Source organism: Clinocottus analis, unplaced genomic scaffold, assembly GCF_023055335.1.
Source record: "Clinocottus analis isolate CAN_PGR_092001 unplaced genomic scaffold, fCliAna1.0.p SCAF_15, whole genome shotgun sequence".
Classification (NCBI taxonomy): Eukaryota; Metazoa; Chordata; class Actinopteri; order Perciformes; family Cottidae; genus Clinocottus; species Clinocottus analis.
This window is the reverse complement of record NW_027175876.1, coordinates 9,949,580-9,967,215: the sequence shown is the minus strand read 5'-3', so window position 1 is coordinate 9,967,215 and position 17,636 is coordinate 9,949,580. Positions and strand designations below refer to the sequence as shown.

The 17,636-nt window shown below is 38.7% G+C and overlaps 1 protein-coding gene across 2 annotated transcripts in view; it reads right to left on the bottom strand.

The window, feature by feature from the left end:
- The window catches only part of lama2 (laminin, alpha 2), a 165,875-nt gene that overhangs the window by 124,549 nt on the left and 23,690 nt on the right, over positions 1 to 17,636 (bottom strand). For both annotated transcript variants that reach the window (XM_068577698.1, XM_068577700.1), the window contains exons 2-3: positions 10,388 to 10,558; positions 8,751 to 8,863 (exon numbers count right to left, since the gene is read on the bottom strand). In XM_068577698.1, coding sequence (XP_068433799.1) covers positions 8,751 to 8,863; positions 10,388 to 10,558 — 284 coding nt within the window. The remainder of the gene's footprint in view (positions 1 to 8,750; positions 8,864 to 10,387; positions 10,559 to 17,636) is intronic.

The window sequence follows — 17,636 nt, the reverse complement described above, 5'->3', positions numbered from 1 at the left end:
TTTGCATATAGTACACAGGAACCAGTACATTTCAATGCTCCATTTATATACGTTATCGTACCTAACAATTGTTCTAGCTGCCGTCTAAGTTTTATTGGTTCTGTGATATTAAATCAAGTTACCGTCGGTATGTTTCTTTTTCGACAACTTTTAAAGGGATTAGATTGGTGTAACAGACAGGCAGGCAGGCAGGCAGGCAGACAGACAGACAGACAGACAGACAGACAGACAGACAGACAGGCGGACAGACGGATGTGGGTCAAAATGTTGCCTCCCTGTCTCTCTCCTCCACCCTGTCTTTCACCCTGTCTTTCACCCCATCTCTCAGAGTATATCTCTTTTTCTTCTCGTGATGTGGGAAGCAGTGTCACATTGCAGCAATTAGAATAGGGAGAAAGCTCCCAAGTGTGTGTATGTGTGTGCGTGTGAGAGAGAAAGTGTATTTCTGGGTAACCTTATAGCAGTCATTCAAACCCCCTACAAAGAGTCAATGTTACTTGTATTCCCACCAAGGTCGGATGGTGTGTGTGCGTGTGTGTGTGTGTGCGTGTGTGTGAGTGTGTGTGTGTGTGTGTGTGTGTGTGTGTGTGTGTGTGTGTGTGTGTGTGTGTGTAAGAGAGCTCTCAGCAGTATCTTGTAATATGGTGACAGCTTTGGGACAGCTAGGCAGCTCCAGCAGCTAAACATAGATGAACAGAGCTAACTAATGCAATGTGTGTGTGTGTGTGTGTGTGTGTGTGTGTGTGTGTGTGTGTGTGTGTGTGTGTGTGTGTGTGTGTGTGTGTGCGTGTGTAGGTTTGCAGTGTCATATTCTATGTTTTGATCAGATGGGATCAGATGAGAGATTTCTTTTGCCTCTCAGGCTTGACACTGCATCAACAAATGAACACATCAATAACTGTCCTGCAAGAAATCACAGAGCTCGTTAATAAATGTGTGTCTTGCATCAGTGACATTTAATGTCTGTTAGGTATGTTTACGATGAGTTCACACCATAACTCTTGAACAGACCATATTATCAGAGTTTGGTATGTAATTACATTTCTTAAAAAGAGTTTTCTGACTCATCTTCTATTTTTTTTACTGCTTCCTTGTTTGGGAAATTCGAGCTTGAACTAAAAGCTCAAACTCACAGAGTGTCTGCGAGTTTCATCAGGTTACATTTGAGAACTAGTTAATGCAGGTTAGAATGAAGCACATGGAATTTAATCTCACCGGTGATCCATACCCAACTAAAAAAAATGATAAGAAATGGGAAATCTCTAAAACTGAATTTGCACAATAGCACAGAAATATTGTGGTCGTCCACTTATCCTGCTTAGAGGACGGATTGAATTTCAAGTCCAACTGGAATCAGAATTAGTTTTTCCTTTTGGGAAAAACAATTATGCCAATGTGATTTTTTTTATTAATTATTCATATTTTGTTATTATTATTGAAATTTTAATCAGCGTTCAAGCCTCGAAGTGTGTCGTACATGTCTTTCATTGACAACTGAGCTTGCAGGACCACAAGGACGCTGAACCGATAAATGTACCTTACACACTATCACTTAGAAATCAGACAGATAGCTTCTTGTGAGAAATGGTATTGAAAAATAGGAAATATGTATTAGCTTGTGATGCAACAATGACTTTACTACTTTCTGTCAATAGCTAGTGAAATGTAATAATTTGTTTGGTTTATAAACAAAGAATTTCTCCGTCTATATAGAGGAAGAAAAAATGCATGCAACCAAAGAGGAACAAAAAATAATTTCTCTCTTTTGAGTACTGGTTTACCTGCATGCTCCGGCTTAAAGACTGTGAGGTCCAACTGAAGGCTTTTAAAGAGCGAAACAATCTGTGACGAACTGAAGAATTTCCCTTCGGGGATCAATAAAGTAATTATCTATCTATCTATGTTTCTTATATGTATTGTTATTTTTTTGGCACTAATAATAATTTATATTTTGCACATTATAGACGTGTCATGTTAAAATTAAAGGCGACAAAATGGTGTTTATCTCTTGATATGACAAGTCTCTACTATTTTTACATTTCACCAGTGAATTGAAAACTTTCAACCAAACAAATGAATATTAATTTCCAAAAAGTTCTCAAGCATTTTATTTGAGCTATCTTAACAGGAAATAGTCATGATATGCCAGGGAATTACTTTTTGCACAGATTTGAGCATAGCAGCCAAATGAGCACTTAAAATGTTTATTTTAATGCTCAATCAGTCTATTTGAGCCCCGTGTCCAGTGTGGTTGGGTTGCCCACAATCAAATGGACTGTGAAGAATCCATTTTGTTTGGACACACAGTGACAGTGGTTTTACTGAACAGCTGGTGTTTACAGGCCATTCACATGGCAACGTGTTAAAATGTATCTGGCCAGCTAAACTGGCATCAAACCCCAATTCCAGTTAGCACTGCAGCTAATTAGAACAGAGTTTGTGCACAAAAAAAACAAAACAAAAGACATCGGAAAAAAAGTGAAACAAGATCAGAATGAGACGGAAACAATTGAAAACAATGACCCAAAACGCAGGTGAATACGCCATTAAAATGTACTGTCGCTTCAGGAGGAAATGTGTTAATATCTCTCTGGACTAATAAAGTAGCTTTTGGCCCAGTTCTAACTCGTGTGAATCATCCCGCATCCCCGACTGCCAAGCATAGAGCAGGCAAACAAGCAGGAGAGATTCACACAGTCATCTCGTCGAAAGATCGCTTTGCTTTTTTTCCCCACTGAGCTGCCACTAAAAACAATTTTAGGAGATGCTGCAGTATTTCTGAATGACAGTCTCTTGACAGCTCTGAAGGAAACATATTTGAATAAAATGCATTCTTACCAAAATTGCAGTAAAAAAAAAAAAAAGTTCATTAAATATTAAAAAAACAGACAAATTATTATGTTTTTCACATTAAAGAGGGGAGAGTGCTGCATGTATAGACAACGGCCTCTGGATAAATCTGAGAAATGTCCAGGTCTGTAACAGCCAATCGAGATCTATTCTCTTTAAGTCAGCCTCTCTGTCTGAACTGCCAAAAACACAGTTACACACACAAATAAAACAAATGCACACACAAACACGCTCGTTCACAGACTTGGTCGTAATTTAGCCTAAAGCATTTTAAATAGGCTGTAGTCCGCACAAAACACCAGATGCTGCAATCTCTCCCACATTCTTGCTTTGGCACGAGCTACTGTCAAACATAGACCAACAAAGTTTCATTGGATACAGCAGATGTTTCATTTACCTTCTCTCTGTTATGAATAAAGGTTGTTTTTTTCTGCCATTAAAAGCTCTGACCATATTCGTCTCATATTCCTGATTATATTTCTAAAGTTTAAAGAAAGAAAAGCAAGACTTTATTAAAGTTTCCTCTAGCAGTTTACAATGGGAAAATATTTAGCAAACAAAATGTCTATCATAAGATGTATTCCATTTTCATCCAAGCATAAAAATACGCTTTAAAGCTATAACTATTTATGGGTTAAGGTTCACTGAGTCCTCATAACGACTGATTTTGAGAACCGGGGGACTCCAGGCTCAAGCATCTGCCTTATTAAGGTGTCCTTGAGCAGGACACTGACTCTTGACTGTGGTGAATTGGACTGTGATGAGAGCTGAGGTCTAAAGCAGCAATATTCAGTGATCTGGATATTCTAATACATGTAAATTAATAGTAGAGTACTGTCATAGGTCTATTTATCGGTCTGTTTGTTCATGTCCAACCGTGTGGCTGAAAGTAGCTTTTTAATTGTGTTTTGTGGCATGTAAAACTCACTGTAACGTAGTTAATGTTGGAAAGGTTGGGACTAATGGTGTAAGCAGTTACAGTTCAGTCAAGGCAACAACAAAAAAACTAAAATCTTAATCTTTAACAGAACATGTGAACTCCAATTACTTTTCCCGATTTTTTTGTGGTCTCCCTAAAGAGCTGGTAATTATAGGGTCATTTATCTCTGTTGACACGCATACACAACATTGTGAGTATTAATATATCAGCAAACAACTATTTGCTGTGGGAAGATATAGTGAAGTAATGTCAATCTGGACAGAAAATTACGTTGATTTCCCTCTTTGTGTGTTGTTATCCGAGCTTATCTTTGCTTTGTTTACTTAGCGTGGCTGGTCGTGCATGCTTAAACTGCAGGTTAGTGCATGTGAGCATGTGCGTGGCCCACTGGCTAGCTCATGGCTAGCTCATGCAGCTCATGACGAACTCATGCAGCTCATGGCACCTCACAGAAGCTCATGGCACCTCACAGAAGCTCACGGCACCTCATGGCAGCTGCTTTGCACCCCTCTCATGTGGATGTTGTTTACGCTGATGACATTGACAGCCTCGATAAACACTGTTAGCTCTAACAATGCGCTTTGTGTAGTTTGTACTCTTAGCATTCCATGTATAAAATAAGTGTTATGGCTTTATATAATATATAAATATATAATTTATATTTTTGTTTTACATTTGTCCTTCTGAATGTACAAAACAAGCTGAACCGAAACAGGGACCCCAAAAACTACCATTCATGGGCTTGTGGAAACGTTGCGCCACTTGTATGTTGAGGTATTTAAGAGCTGTTGATAGTGACGGAACTTTGACTGACAGCCTCTTTCAGGCCCCAATCACTCTGCCAGGTTCTCCTCCCGCCCCCAGAGAGCAGAGCCGGTGCATGATTTGACCACGGCGAACAAACTGTCCATCAATAAAACTGGCTGCTGCATTTCCATAATAACTGCAATTTAACCTCTGAAGCTGACAACAGATTGCTGCCATGCGAGGCAAAGTTAACCCCTCATGGTGAAGTAGTTTTAATAGATTAACTTGTAATTTCCTAATTTATATGCAAACTAATGCCGAGGCCTGAGGTAACTCAAGGCTTCACACATTGGTAGCACACAGCTAGGGAACTTTTGTTTAATATGGAATAACTGAAAGTGTAACAGCCCAATAATTTACATTTTTAAGGGATTATTTGAAATTTAAAAAAACTGTAAACGAAATCTTTAGAATTTAGTAACCAAGCTCTCATGAAATGGCTTTCAACAGGTTTCTGCAGAAGCCTTTGATTTTCAAGTCAGATGCCAATTTTATAAGAAGTAATCTAAAAATAATAAAGAACATATACAGAATTCAATTATCTTTTTCTCTGTCACTCACACACGCACACACATACACACACACCAGTACACATGGACCTCAGCTCCCACTCTTTCTCATTATTTAGTCTTTCCATCCAGAGAAGCTCAACAATAACAAGAGAGGAAATGAGGGTGGTGACGTCACAGGCGACACACACACACACACACACACACACACACACACACACGCGCGCACACACACACACACACACACACACACACACACACACACAAACGTGCAAGGCCACTGTCATTTTCTGAGTGAGATGGCTGAGGTCGCAGGGGAAATTCAGCGCACTGGAGGGTAAAAAGCTTTCCTTTGGGCTGATCGAGACTCACACATATTTATTTATACACACACACTCACACACACATAAAACACACACAAAACAACCACTGAAGAATGCACATGTTCACACAAACACATACACGCACAAGACACAATGGCTTCGAAGATACGGTCCATCACTGCAATTGAGACGAGAGGTCGATCTACTGTTACTTTGATCAATGTAAAATTGACTGAAGTAACAAAAAGAGAGCTACATGATGAAAGGGCCAAACATTTGAGAATAGATCAAGAATTTATTAAAAACAATATTTCCATTATTTCTATGGAAAAAAACCCACAAAAAAACATGTTTGGCCCTGTGTGTGTTCACGTTGTGCCCCGGTGCAGCCTCGTCATCACTCAATAAAGCTATATATATATATATATATATATATATATATATATATATATATATACATATATATATATATATACATATATATATATATATATATATACATATATATATATATATATATATATATATATATATATATATATATATATATATATATATATATATATACTGTATGAGTTGTCAAAGTAATTATGGAAAGGTCTACATATATATTATACATGGCTGTGAACATGTCACACGCCCATCATATAAGAGGATTGTTAGAGCTGAGATGGCTCAGCAGGTGGTCATTGAGGAAAAGGCACGCTGGTATTAAAAAGCTTTTAGAGAAACCTGCTCATGGCAAATGGAACAAGATATTTTTTTTGCCATACTCCTTATCCAGCTGTGAGCTTTTTACTATTTGTTCCCATTAATTGTTCTACACTTTGCTATGCAAGTTTGACTGTGGACGAGAGCAAGAACCGTGTGTCTGGAGGTGTGTGTACGTGTCAGTCTCCTGCTACACACACTAATATGAAGGTCAGAAGTGAGTGAGTGAGAGAGTGGAGCTGCGTAACCAGGCAGATGCATTCATCGGCCATTTCACTCTGGTGACAGGTGTGTGTCTGGGTGTGTGTGTGGGTTTGTTTGTGAGACCAATTGGGCGTGTATATATATATTCTGCAGCCACACCACAGTGGTGAAAGGTGTGATTGATGGGCCTGAAGTCATTAACATGTCAAGATGGCGCTCCTCCACTTTCTGTCCAGAGATATAATTATTATTCTACAGATGTGATGGTTGGCAAAAAAAATAAAATAAACCTCACCTCACTTTTTTTTAAGTTGGTACATTAGTATTCCAATCCCAAAGACAGGATTCAAAGCTTAGTTTTTGTATTGTAATTTGAGGCCATGTTTTGTTTACCCTAACACGTTGCACTGACAACGAACTGTCTGTTCTGAATGTGTTTAAGTTCCTAATATAGTGTAGAAAGGTTAACATTTGAAAGAAACCGGTGTAAGAAAGAGGTGTTAATAGTCCCACATTGAATTGATTCTGAGGGAAACAGCTCTTTGTGAAATGTGCTATTGAGTAGTGAGTTTTCTGTCCTTTGCAAACTTAACTTACATGTTTCAAATGTTTTGCTATTTTAATTGTCTTAGAATGTGAGAGTTTGAAGATGATAGTATTTTGTAGTTTGTTGAGAAAAAAGTTTTGAGTTTGAGATCATAAAATTGTACTTTAGTTGACACCATTGTGAATTGCACATTCTGCTTAAGCATGAGCTGTCAAAGTAGTTATTGAGTTATTGCTAATTTGTGTTACTTTTGGCTTTTGTTTTAATTACAGCATTTTTGTCTGCGGTATTAGATTTTGTATATGCTAAAATTAATCTGTTTTAACCTTAAAAGCAATTTTTCAAAGGCTTTTCTTAATGAACTGAGGGCTTCTCCTGAACTAAAGTCTCACCCTCATTAGTTTTATTCTCAAGACATCCATATAATTATTCTCTGGCGCTGTAATCTGTTTAATCGCACTTCTAAACTAAACTAGATGTCCTAAATCATTCCATGCTGGTACACAGCCCCTCAATCACTGAGATCCCTGCCAAGCCTTCCAAATCAAAAATGAAAACCAATTATTTAAAGAGTGACACACATGCTTATGAAATGATTGATAGCAAGGTTAGTTCAACCAATTTCAGCACGGCTGAAATAACAGTCAGTAGCTCAATTCTTTGGATGACAAAACAAAGAAACATTGTTTAAATGATTAACAAATTGCTCTAATTACCATTGGATTGACAACATGCAGCCTGGTGTGTTTATGTAATCTAAGAAGACTGTGGTTATGGGAGCAACATCTGGATTGTGAACAATAACTAACAGATTATTGTTTCAAAGGGACAAGATCAAGTGCATTGTGTAAAAATCCACTTGGATTTAAAGGCCCAAATGCACTGAAAACATCTGACGTACAGTTTTTTAAATACACCTCTTGTTTTATGCACCAAAAGCGTCAAACTGCTTTAACGCTGCATTTGACGCCCCTGAAACAAGAATGAAGCTTATTTAAATTTTGGAGCATCAAATGAGAACACTTTTTCTGCATCCCAATGTGCCTGTTTGGAGAGAGCTTGCATATTAAATTATCTCACAGAAGGTTCTGGGTTGAAATCAACCAGCCAAATTCCCATGAATGAAAATGCAGTGTACAAAGTACTGCGCATCTCTCAGTGAACCGATCAAGTTATTCATGCTGTTTATGCTGTGAGACAAAAAAACTCGATAAACGGAAAAGGTTTGCAGCTTGACTCATCCTGGACAATGGAGGCTGTGTTCAGGTTTGATTCATGGCAGTTACAGTGGATTCCAAATGACGAGTCACCGTTAAAACCCTTTGCTCTCGACATAAATCCCAGCCGACCACAGCTGTCATTCATGGTGAAGAAGGAGCCAGCTGTCGATGCTACAGGGACTGAATGTTTGAAACTCAGAAGTATTAGTTTAAGGTTGGAGTAAGCCTCTAGAAAGTACATGTGGAACTCAATACAATAATAAGAGTAGTGTTACAAGTTTGTGTGTGTTACGGTGGGGCGATGTGACAGACTGAAAGATTTGGCAATACACTATTCTTACGTGATCTCATGATTCTCGTGTGATCTCACAACTTCAGCTGCCTCACAAGGTTAAAGAGATTTGGGCAGACAAGGAGAAGAGTGAGAGTGTTTTCCTTCATTGGGTATAGTCTAAAATGCTAATTTGTGTGATGTTCATACTGCACTGATTGAAGTCAGACTGGTATTAATGTGCACCTTCAACCTTAAAACATGTAACACTAAAGATTGTTCTCAGGAACCTTAAAGCTTTTCAAAGAATATTGGTTTTACGGTTTTGAGTCTTTTTTGTTGTTGTTTGTTTTGTGTGTCTGTGTTACCTGTTTTAAGTCCAGAGTGATCGTCACGTAGTGGTACACCATTCCATTCTTGATAGAGGGACTTTGCCACCAACGGTTTGTCCCATCTGTGGCATATTCTATGGGATGTTGTTCTGTACAGACAGACAGACAGACAGACAGACAGACAGAGAGAGAGAGAGAGAGAGAGAGAGAGAGAGAGAGAGGAGGGTGTGGGAGGGGCAGTGGGGGCATAGCAATTGTTTTATTAACACTTTAATCATTTTCTTTTTCAAAATTCAGTCTTGAAAACATTCCTCCTCAATGTTTTTTTTAATAAAATTCTAACATTTCAACTATCAATTCACATCATTCAAGGCCAGATATCAAAAGGACATTTATTTTTCTACCTTGTAAAAAATAAAAAAATAAAACAAGACATCCTTTCTATTTCAGATGGTTTTTTTTCCTATGAAAGAATAGTGACCCTATTAGCTATTACCATTCCACATAATGAATAGCATTAATGAAACAAGAGAAGAACATATTTTATAGTTCTTCACTGAGCAAAGGCCGGTATGCACAAACTTTATGCAAAATGTGTACAGGATTGTTTTGGGTGTTTACATGTGTGTATTTATAAGTAAAGATGTGTTATTTCAGATTGACATGCAGCTGTCAATCACCGGGCTACTTATGTGTGACATTTCTGTATAAAAAAAACATGGCAAGTGTTGATAGCAAAATGAGAACGCTATATGGCATTTGATAAAAGACTTTTCTCTCCTTCCTCTTATTTACCTTTGATGCTAAGCAAGCAAACTGAAGAAAGTCGATAAAGGACATCCAAAATACTAAAATTAAGATATCTGGCTATTAGAGGAAGGGAGCCTGTCTAATAAAAATATGTCAGTTAATTGGTTACTAGTAAATTGGAATGGAGTAGTTCAACATTTAAAAAAAAAATCTTGTTTTGAGTGGATGAGTTTTTTTCTTTTTTACTTTGTTTTTTAATTTAACAAAAAAAAAATACAACATGTTACTCATTGAGCTTTGGAGCTTCTAAACAGCAGAATGTTTTACCGTCTCCCGTGTGCACAGCTTCATGTTGAATGGATAGATAAAACAACTCTCATCAAGAAACAAAATAAGTATATTTTCCTTAACCGGTGAGCAAGTCAATCATTAAGCTGATCACTCAAAATAAATAAGTCTTAGTATTAATGGAGAGAGTAGTGTTTCTAAATGACCTGTTTAGTCTCTCAATCTTTTCAAGTTTTACTCCTCACCTTCCTCTCCTCCGCTTTTTGCAGCTGTACACCCTGTCCTTATCTTTCTCTCATCCTGGTTGACTAAAACTAACTGGACTCCTTAGTCGACTCACGGGCTGGTTAATGATGGACTGCTTCACGGGAAAACTGATTATTTGGTTGTATGATGTTAACTGAATCATTGATTGACTAAATAAACAACTGTCCAGCTGGTTGTTTGAATTATGATCGCAGGCGAATTTTGTATTGTCGTCTTGTCATGTTGCGATTGATTTCTCAGTTCAATCGGCAATTATCTTTTTCGACAAAATGATTAGTTAACATCTGGCCAATCTGACACTAATTAACTAATCTAGCATGATTCATTCGTGTAATCACCTTGCCTTTAAGGCTTGTATGAGTTCTTACCAAATGGTTTTGTACTCCTTTGGTTGCAGATTCGACACTGAGGGTTTCTAACAGGCTGTCCTGGTACATGTTCCACCAGCTTGCAGAACATCTCTGGACCCGTGGAACCACAGGTAGCATTAGTGGATATGTCTGCCATGGACGCCAGGTTTAACACCGCCGGGAACAGTCCTGGAGAGAAAACACAGGTGATTACATACAGAAACAGCTGATTGTATTAGTACTGACGTACAGATGGAGTAGAATATTAAAAGTGTGTTATCTTGGGAAATGGCTGTCAGATTGAATGCAAACTATATTTACAAAAATGCCATACAATCCCATTAAACACATTGCATTTCACAAAGATGTATATAAGCTTTATATGTGAATGCACACAAATATTGTTGCACAGGTTCCAGTCCCTTCAGAGGAGTTTAAAACAGGTCAGACTGTCTTTCTTCAAAGCAAAATTGCAACAACAAAAAAAGAAAAAGCAGTATTACAAACATCCAATACACTCTGCTTTGCACACTGTTTCTTAAAATCCTTAGAATTATGTCAGTTTCTGTGTCGTCTTGTTTCGAGTGAGCCAGTGAGCGCTTGTCGCTGTTCTGAGGTTATGAGTAATTAGTGTGGAACATGAGGGGGAGGCAGGTGTTTTATACTGTTCCCGTTAGTTAATCTGAGTGTATTTTGGGTGCAGTCTGATGCAGTTAACATCATTTACCCCTCAAAGATAGCGAGAGCTTTATTCACTTCATCTTTGGATAAAAGAAGCACACAACGGTTTTTGGCCAGTTTTCAACTGTGCAGACTTTGGACAGTGTAATGCCACTACATCAAAGGATTATTCATTTTCATTATGTTGCTCAAGCTATTTATTTTTGTATTTCCTATCCATGGCTATTTTTCACTGCTGGAACCGAATGTAAACTTGGAGAAAACAAATGGAGAGGAAAATGGCATTAATAATGTTTGCAAACATGACTTTGTTTTTCTCCCCCGTGCCCTTGTAAGAGGTCAGGGTATTAAACAAAAACAAAAAATCCCCGAAAAGACATTAAAGTAATGCTATACATCTTAAATTCTCATCTCCTGGATAATCATATTCAACTCTTGGGGCCATATGATTACAAGTGAGGGGAACGTGCTACCCTTACTTGTAATCGGTGTTTAAAAGAATGATCCTAGTCATTTATTACTCAAACACTGGAATCAGAACAGTGTTTGGTATCGAGACTGAAAAGGTTGGATCGGTGCATCCAGACACAAGCTACAAAATGTGTGACTGCTATTAGCCATCAAGTCAAGTAGCGCCTGTTATCCAAAGAATAAATACAAGGAACTGATCATTGAGCTTAAAACAAACTGATCATGATTTACTGTATCTGTCATCACCCCACAAATGCACCATGAGACAGCACACAAGTGGATATTTGTCTAGCAGGCCTGTGCTGTTCCCATAGAAAAAGCACATTAGTCTCAGAGTGAGTGAGCAACTTGTTGGACTTAAAGTATGGGTAAGCTCAACATACTGTGCACATGGTTCACATTTCCTGTCTGGCAAGCACACAGAGACAAATATATGCACTCCATGTATAATGGCACGTCACATATATCCCAGTCCTGCTTTAGAGTCAGAAGCTTTCACAGTTAAACAACCTCATCCACTGATATACAAACATAAACACAGAGATGCAAAAATATACAGCAACTGTACAACAACTGTACACAACGGAGACAGACAGGAAGGGACTATCAGATGGAAAACATAGCGGAGAAGCACTTGTGAAAGTGTGGATTGTATGTGTGTGTGTTTCCAGATGAGTCCAGCTGTTTGGCCAGATGTCAACACTGATGAACTGTGAAGAACATCTGAGACACCCAAAGTCTCTCTCACACATGTGTACACATTCTCATACGAGTACTCACAACATATCACATGCGAGCTCAGTCAATCGCATACCTTCCAAACCTCTTAGAGAAAATATCTGAGAATCTAAAACCTCTGAGGGAGTCCAGATTTCCATAACAGTGTTTTCATAACAGACGAGTTCCCACTGTAAGAACATAAGGGGGTGGGGGATAAGCTCATACAATATCCAGGTTGTGTTTGTCAAAAGAAAATCAGCTTTGAGTATATTAGATAGCAGTAGGCAAAAGTAAGTAATGGATCTGATCTCTTAAAAGAAAATGTACATGTCAAATGAAGTTTATGTTGTCGTAAGCACATTGTATTCATCAATTAATCCACCATAATGTCACTTATATGTTACCCACCATAACTTATAGACTATAGTAGAACTCCAAGCCACACATAATGTATATCACAATAATCCTAATGCCTTTGTTAATGTCTTAAAATAAAAAGTCTAGGTGTCCAACAGCTTGAACATTGTAATGACAGTGAAGCTATTTTCGTTAATGTTGTATCGACAGCTTTTCAGTTCCATCTTTTTTATTGTGGCACAGTTTTTGGATGAGTCAAAATGTTTGATAGTGAGCAAAAGGAAAAGCTCTTAATCATCCTTCTCAGCAATCAAGGCCCATATCTATACTAATGCTTATTGGATAAATCCTCCAAAGCAAATGCAGGAGCACATGTTATCATGGGTCCAACACATGATAGCATGATGTCATGTCATCAGGCTAAAACAGGAAATCCTGGAACCAGACTTCAGTATCAAAATATTTATATATTATATTATATATTTATTTCAGGCCCAAATACAAGATCAAACACGTTGCTTTAATAAACATATTTTTCATGGACCTTTCTGCACATCGTTTCTAACTACTGCCTCATGCTTCTGCCAGAAAATCAAGCCAGCATCCTGTGTATTCCTGGGTTTTGATCCACAACCTGGAAGAGTCTCCAACGAGATACAAATATGTGTGGGAAACTGTGCAATCTTAAATAGTGTAATTTTACCTTGATTTGAGACAGCTAATACCTTAAGCTTCCCATCAGCTATGTGTTTCTGATTTACAGAATCCTAGGGGGTTTAAAGGGAACTTCATTCCAAGAGTAACAACATGTTTTGGGATGTGCCAGTTGAACCTCTTTCAAGCTTGCTAAGAACTTGTAGGTGAAGCAGAAAAGTTCTCTCACTGCTTGCTCATTAAAGATCTAGTGGAGTAATGTCAACCTGAGCAGAGAACAAACTCACTTTCCCATCTGTGTGTGTTGTAATTTGAGCTTTTCCTTTGTCTACACATGTCAGTGTGCCCCGCTACCTAGCTCACGGCTGATAACGCCGCCCTACCATGGAAGCGTAGTACCCACCCTCGGTTCACGCCTCAGGTACACCCTGTTAAGGCTGAATTATACTTCTGCAACTACAATGCGGCTGGCCGCGCAGTCGGATTGACGGACTGGTTTAGATTTTTAGTTACCCTGCGTTTTCCATACTCCCGAACAGTAGGTGGCGCAACGACCGTCTAGACTCGACCTCGACGCCGACGTTCACAGACATCTCCCTCCAGGAATTAAACTCCATCTGCGTGTCCTTACACTCTGTCAGACGGGTTTTATAAATGCTCATATTTGCGGCCCTCTTCAGCCAAACGTTCTTCAACAGGATCCATTGTTTGTGTTTCTGCTATGGCTTTTAAAAACAGCGGTATTATGACATAAAAACGGAAATGCAAGACTCAAAAAGGATGTGGTTAGCGGACCAATCACAGCCTTCTGGGCTGCATACGGCTCGCGTAGCTTTGAAGGATAGTCAGAAATTTGGGGTGACGCGCGCAAGCACGCAAAATGGCCAATTTGACCACGCAAGGTCGGCCAGGCGTGTCTTGTGTGCTTGCGTCTCTTGCGTAAAACCCGAGTATAAATCAGCCTTTAGTTCTGTCAGCATGGTTAACTCCAGCCAGCACTGTTAGCTCTGTCAGCACTGTTAGCTCTGTCAGCACTGTTAGCTCTGTCATCACGGTTAGCTCTCTCAGCACGGTTAGCTCTGTCATCACGGTTAGCTCTCTCAGCATGGTTAGCTCTCTTAGCATGGTTAGCTCTGTCATCACTGTTAGCTCTGTCAGCACTGTTAGCTCTCTCAGCACGGTTATCTCTGTCATCACGGTTATCTCTGTCAGCACGGTTATCTCTGTCAGCACTGTTAGCTCTCTCAGCACGGTTATCTCTGTCAGCACTGTTAGCTCTGTCATCACGGTTACCTCTGTCAGCACGGTTATCTCTGTCAGCACTGTTCGCTGCGAGCCAACGCCTAAGTCGTTACCATGTTGAGAGCCGTGTGGATTAAGGTTATGAATTTTGAATTGTGCACCTTGAAACTAACTTTAATAACGGTTCCGAAATGTATTTTCAAAACTTTTTACATATATTGAGCACATTACAGAAAACATCTCTGGAAAGTGTTTAAGCCCTACTTAACGAGAAACCATTTCAAATAAATTTTCTTTTTGTTTTTTTTGGGGTTCTCGCTGTTTGTGTTGGCTGCCATAGATACCAGCATCACTAAAACATCCAAATTATTTCTTGGGAGAATTTCATCATGTGTACAACTTCAACTTTAGCCACAGATAACACTTTTTCTATCTTGCCTTTTTATATTGGACAATGAGGTGAGATACTGACAAAGAAATGGAGAGGACTGGCTTAAGACAGGGTTCAGTTTTCAGATTCCCTGAATGACAAGGACACAATGACTGTCTGCCTTCGGCTCCACACACACACACACACACACACAGACACACGCACACACACACTCAGGTTCATCACCTTCCATTCTTTTCTCTCTGCTCTGATAACCATGGTAAGTTGGGAACCTGTCTGTCTGTGTGTCTGTCTGAACGTCTGTCTGTTGGCCTCTATCCCCCGTCTACGCTCTGTTAACCAGAGGTCTCAAAGGATTTACTGCCATACAGACTTTAAATTATAATACTGTCAAAATGTATAAGTACACCCAGTAAAAGCTGGGCAATGTCATTGCCGAAGAAGTTACCGCGCCCCAACACTGATTACAAGGCAACATCCCTGAGAAGGTGGACTGTATATTTAATAAGAATATATAACACTAAATTACTGACCCCATATATTATCAAGCTGAATTAAAACTGTACAATTAACACATATCAATAAAAAGATATGAGTTTTGGTGGATGTTTTGTCAACATCGAAACCTAGTTTGAATATTTAACATTGACCTTGTTACAACTGGCTTTGTTGGTTTTCCTGGAGCTTTCAGGCACATTTTGAGGCCTTCATCTGTGCATGGACCATGGACTTTGCTATACATTTGAGTTAAGTTAACTCAATGAATGAGAAAAGTCCATCAGCAGACATGAGAGCTGACTGGAAGGTCCTTTAAAATCACTGAAATATTTGACCTTGTGAAAGTAAGTATATTTATCAAATATTTGCCCAAGTGTAAACTCATATCCGTCCTGCTGGTTACCCCGCACCTATGAAACCATTTGTTTGCATGTTTATGTGACCAGACACTTGTTAAAAAAAAACAATATGCATTTTTTATATTGTGCTTACCTTTTCAAAAACTAAACTTCAGACACTCTGCACTTCCAATATTGCAGGTTACACATGTACAAAATTGATGATATTCAAGGACGCTACTCTTCTATGTAGTAAGAAGGACACTGAGATAGCCATATGGGAGTTAAATCTACACTTAAGGAGAAAATGTCCAGACATGAGTAGATTTCCACAAGATTCTGTAAGACAGCAAAGTATTTTTATTGTATAAAGGCTTCTTATTACATTAGAATAAAATGTGCTTTTTTTTCTGTCGTGGTACACGATGACTCTGCACTGCTTGTCCTGCTGTGTGTGTGTGAGTGTGTGTGTGTGTGTGTGTGTGTGTGTGTGTGTGTGTGTGTGCACGTGTTTGTGTGTGTGCGTGTGTGTGTGTAAGTGTGTGTACATGTAAGTGTGTGTGTGATGGATGTGTTATTGTTGAGTTTTGAGGCTAGATGTATGCTTGATGGAATAAGAAGAAGGTTGAAAAAGACAGGATCATCTCTCTCTGCCCCTCCACCCTGAGTAGTAGGGGGACTGAGAGAGATATGGATGCAGAAAAAAATAGAAAGATTGATGGAGATGGATGGAGGGATTCCCAGAGAAAGATAGAGTGTTGTTTAAAAGGGTCAGGGCCAGGAGGGGAATGAGGGATGAGACTGCGATAATCCTGTATACTCACACAGGCGTGTTTAAACAAAAAAATGCGGCCACTGAGCCTTTACATGCTGATATCTACATACACGAGTGTGTGTGCGCATAAATATTAAAATGCTAAATATGGAGACACGCACACTGTCAAATACATGCAAAAATATACATTCACAAATGTGTTGGATAATTAATCTATTATGCCGATTCCACACGTACAATACACAATGCACACTACACACTAGAATTCTCACACTCATGTATTCCCAGCCCAATACACCACATTTGAAAGAGCCTGATTTAGAAAAAAAAACAATATAAACAATAATCAGTCCTGGAATCGCCCTCAGCTTTGTGATGATCTTTCCAAGAAAACTAATTTGCTTTGTTAGCTCAGATGTGCTCTCAACACCTGCAATATGATTTATCTTCTATACCTCTGAGTTTTTAAAACAACACAATCCAGGAAATGGGATCCAACTGCTTCAACAAGGACATACGAATCCAACACATTTCCAAGTTATTAAAAAAAATAAGTTAATTATGATATCCTGAAATATCAAACTTCTAATGATAATGAAAAAAGAACATTATTTTCTTCAGACCACACAGCTTGTAAACTGACTCTCCTTTAGGCATTGTTGGAGAAAATGATCATAAAACATAGTTTGGACACCTTACATTTGAAATCATAAGGACAATGTAATATGTAACTTCTTATGTTGAACACATCGGGTTTAAAACAAATAGTTACTAGAAATTAGGAAGTTGACAATGACACTGTGTCATTAAACTTGGGTCAAGTAAACACATTTCCTGTACATGAATTGTGTGTTCTGTCAAAGGTTATTTTGTCCCTGACCGTAGGTCACACCAAAAAAACATACCATATTTGGAAAGCCGGATGTTTCAACCGATTGGTCTGATTGATGAAAATTGATGTAGGAGGGCTGAATTGCACTATAAAGCTTCTGCTGAAAGTTTAAACTGTGGTCTTGTGGAATATGGCTTGAGGTCATTAAAACACTTGCCGCTGGGTTGCAACTCCAAATCAATGTCTCCTCCTCATTTCGCCACAACAGATCATTGTTGTCCACACACATTATATTGAGCTTTTTTTGT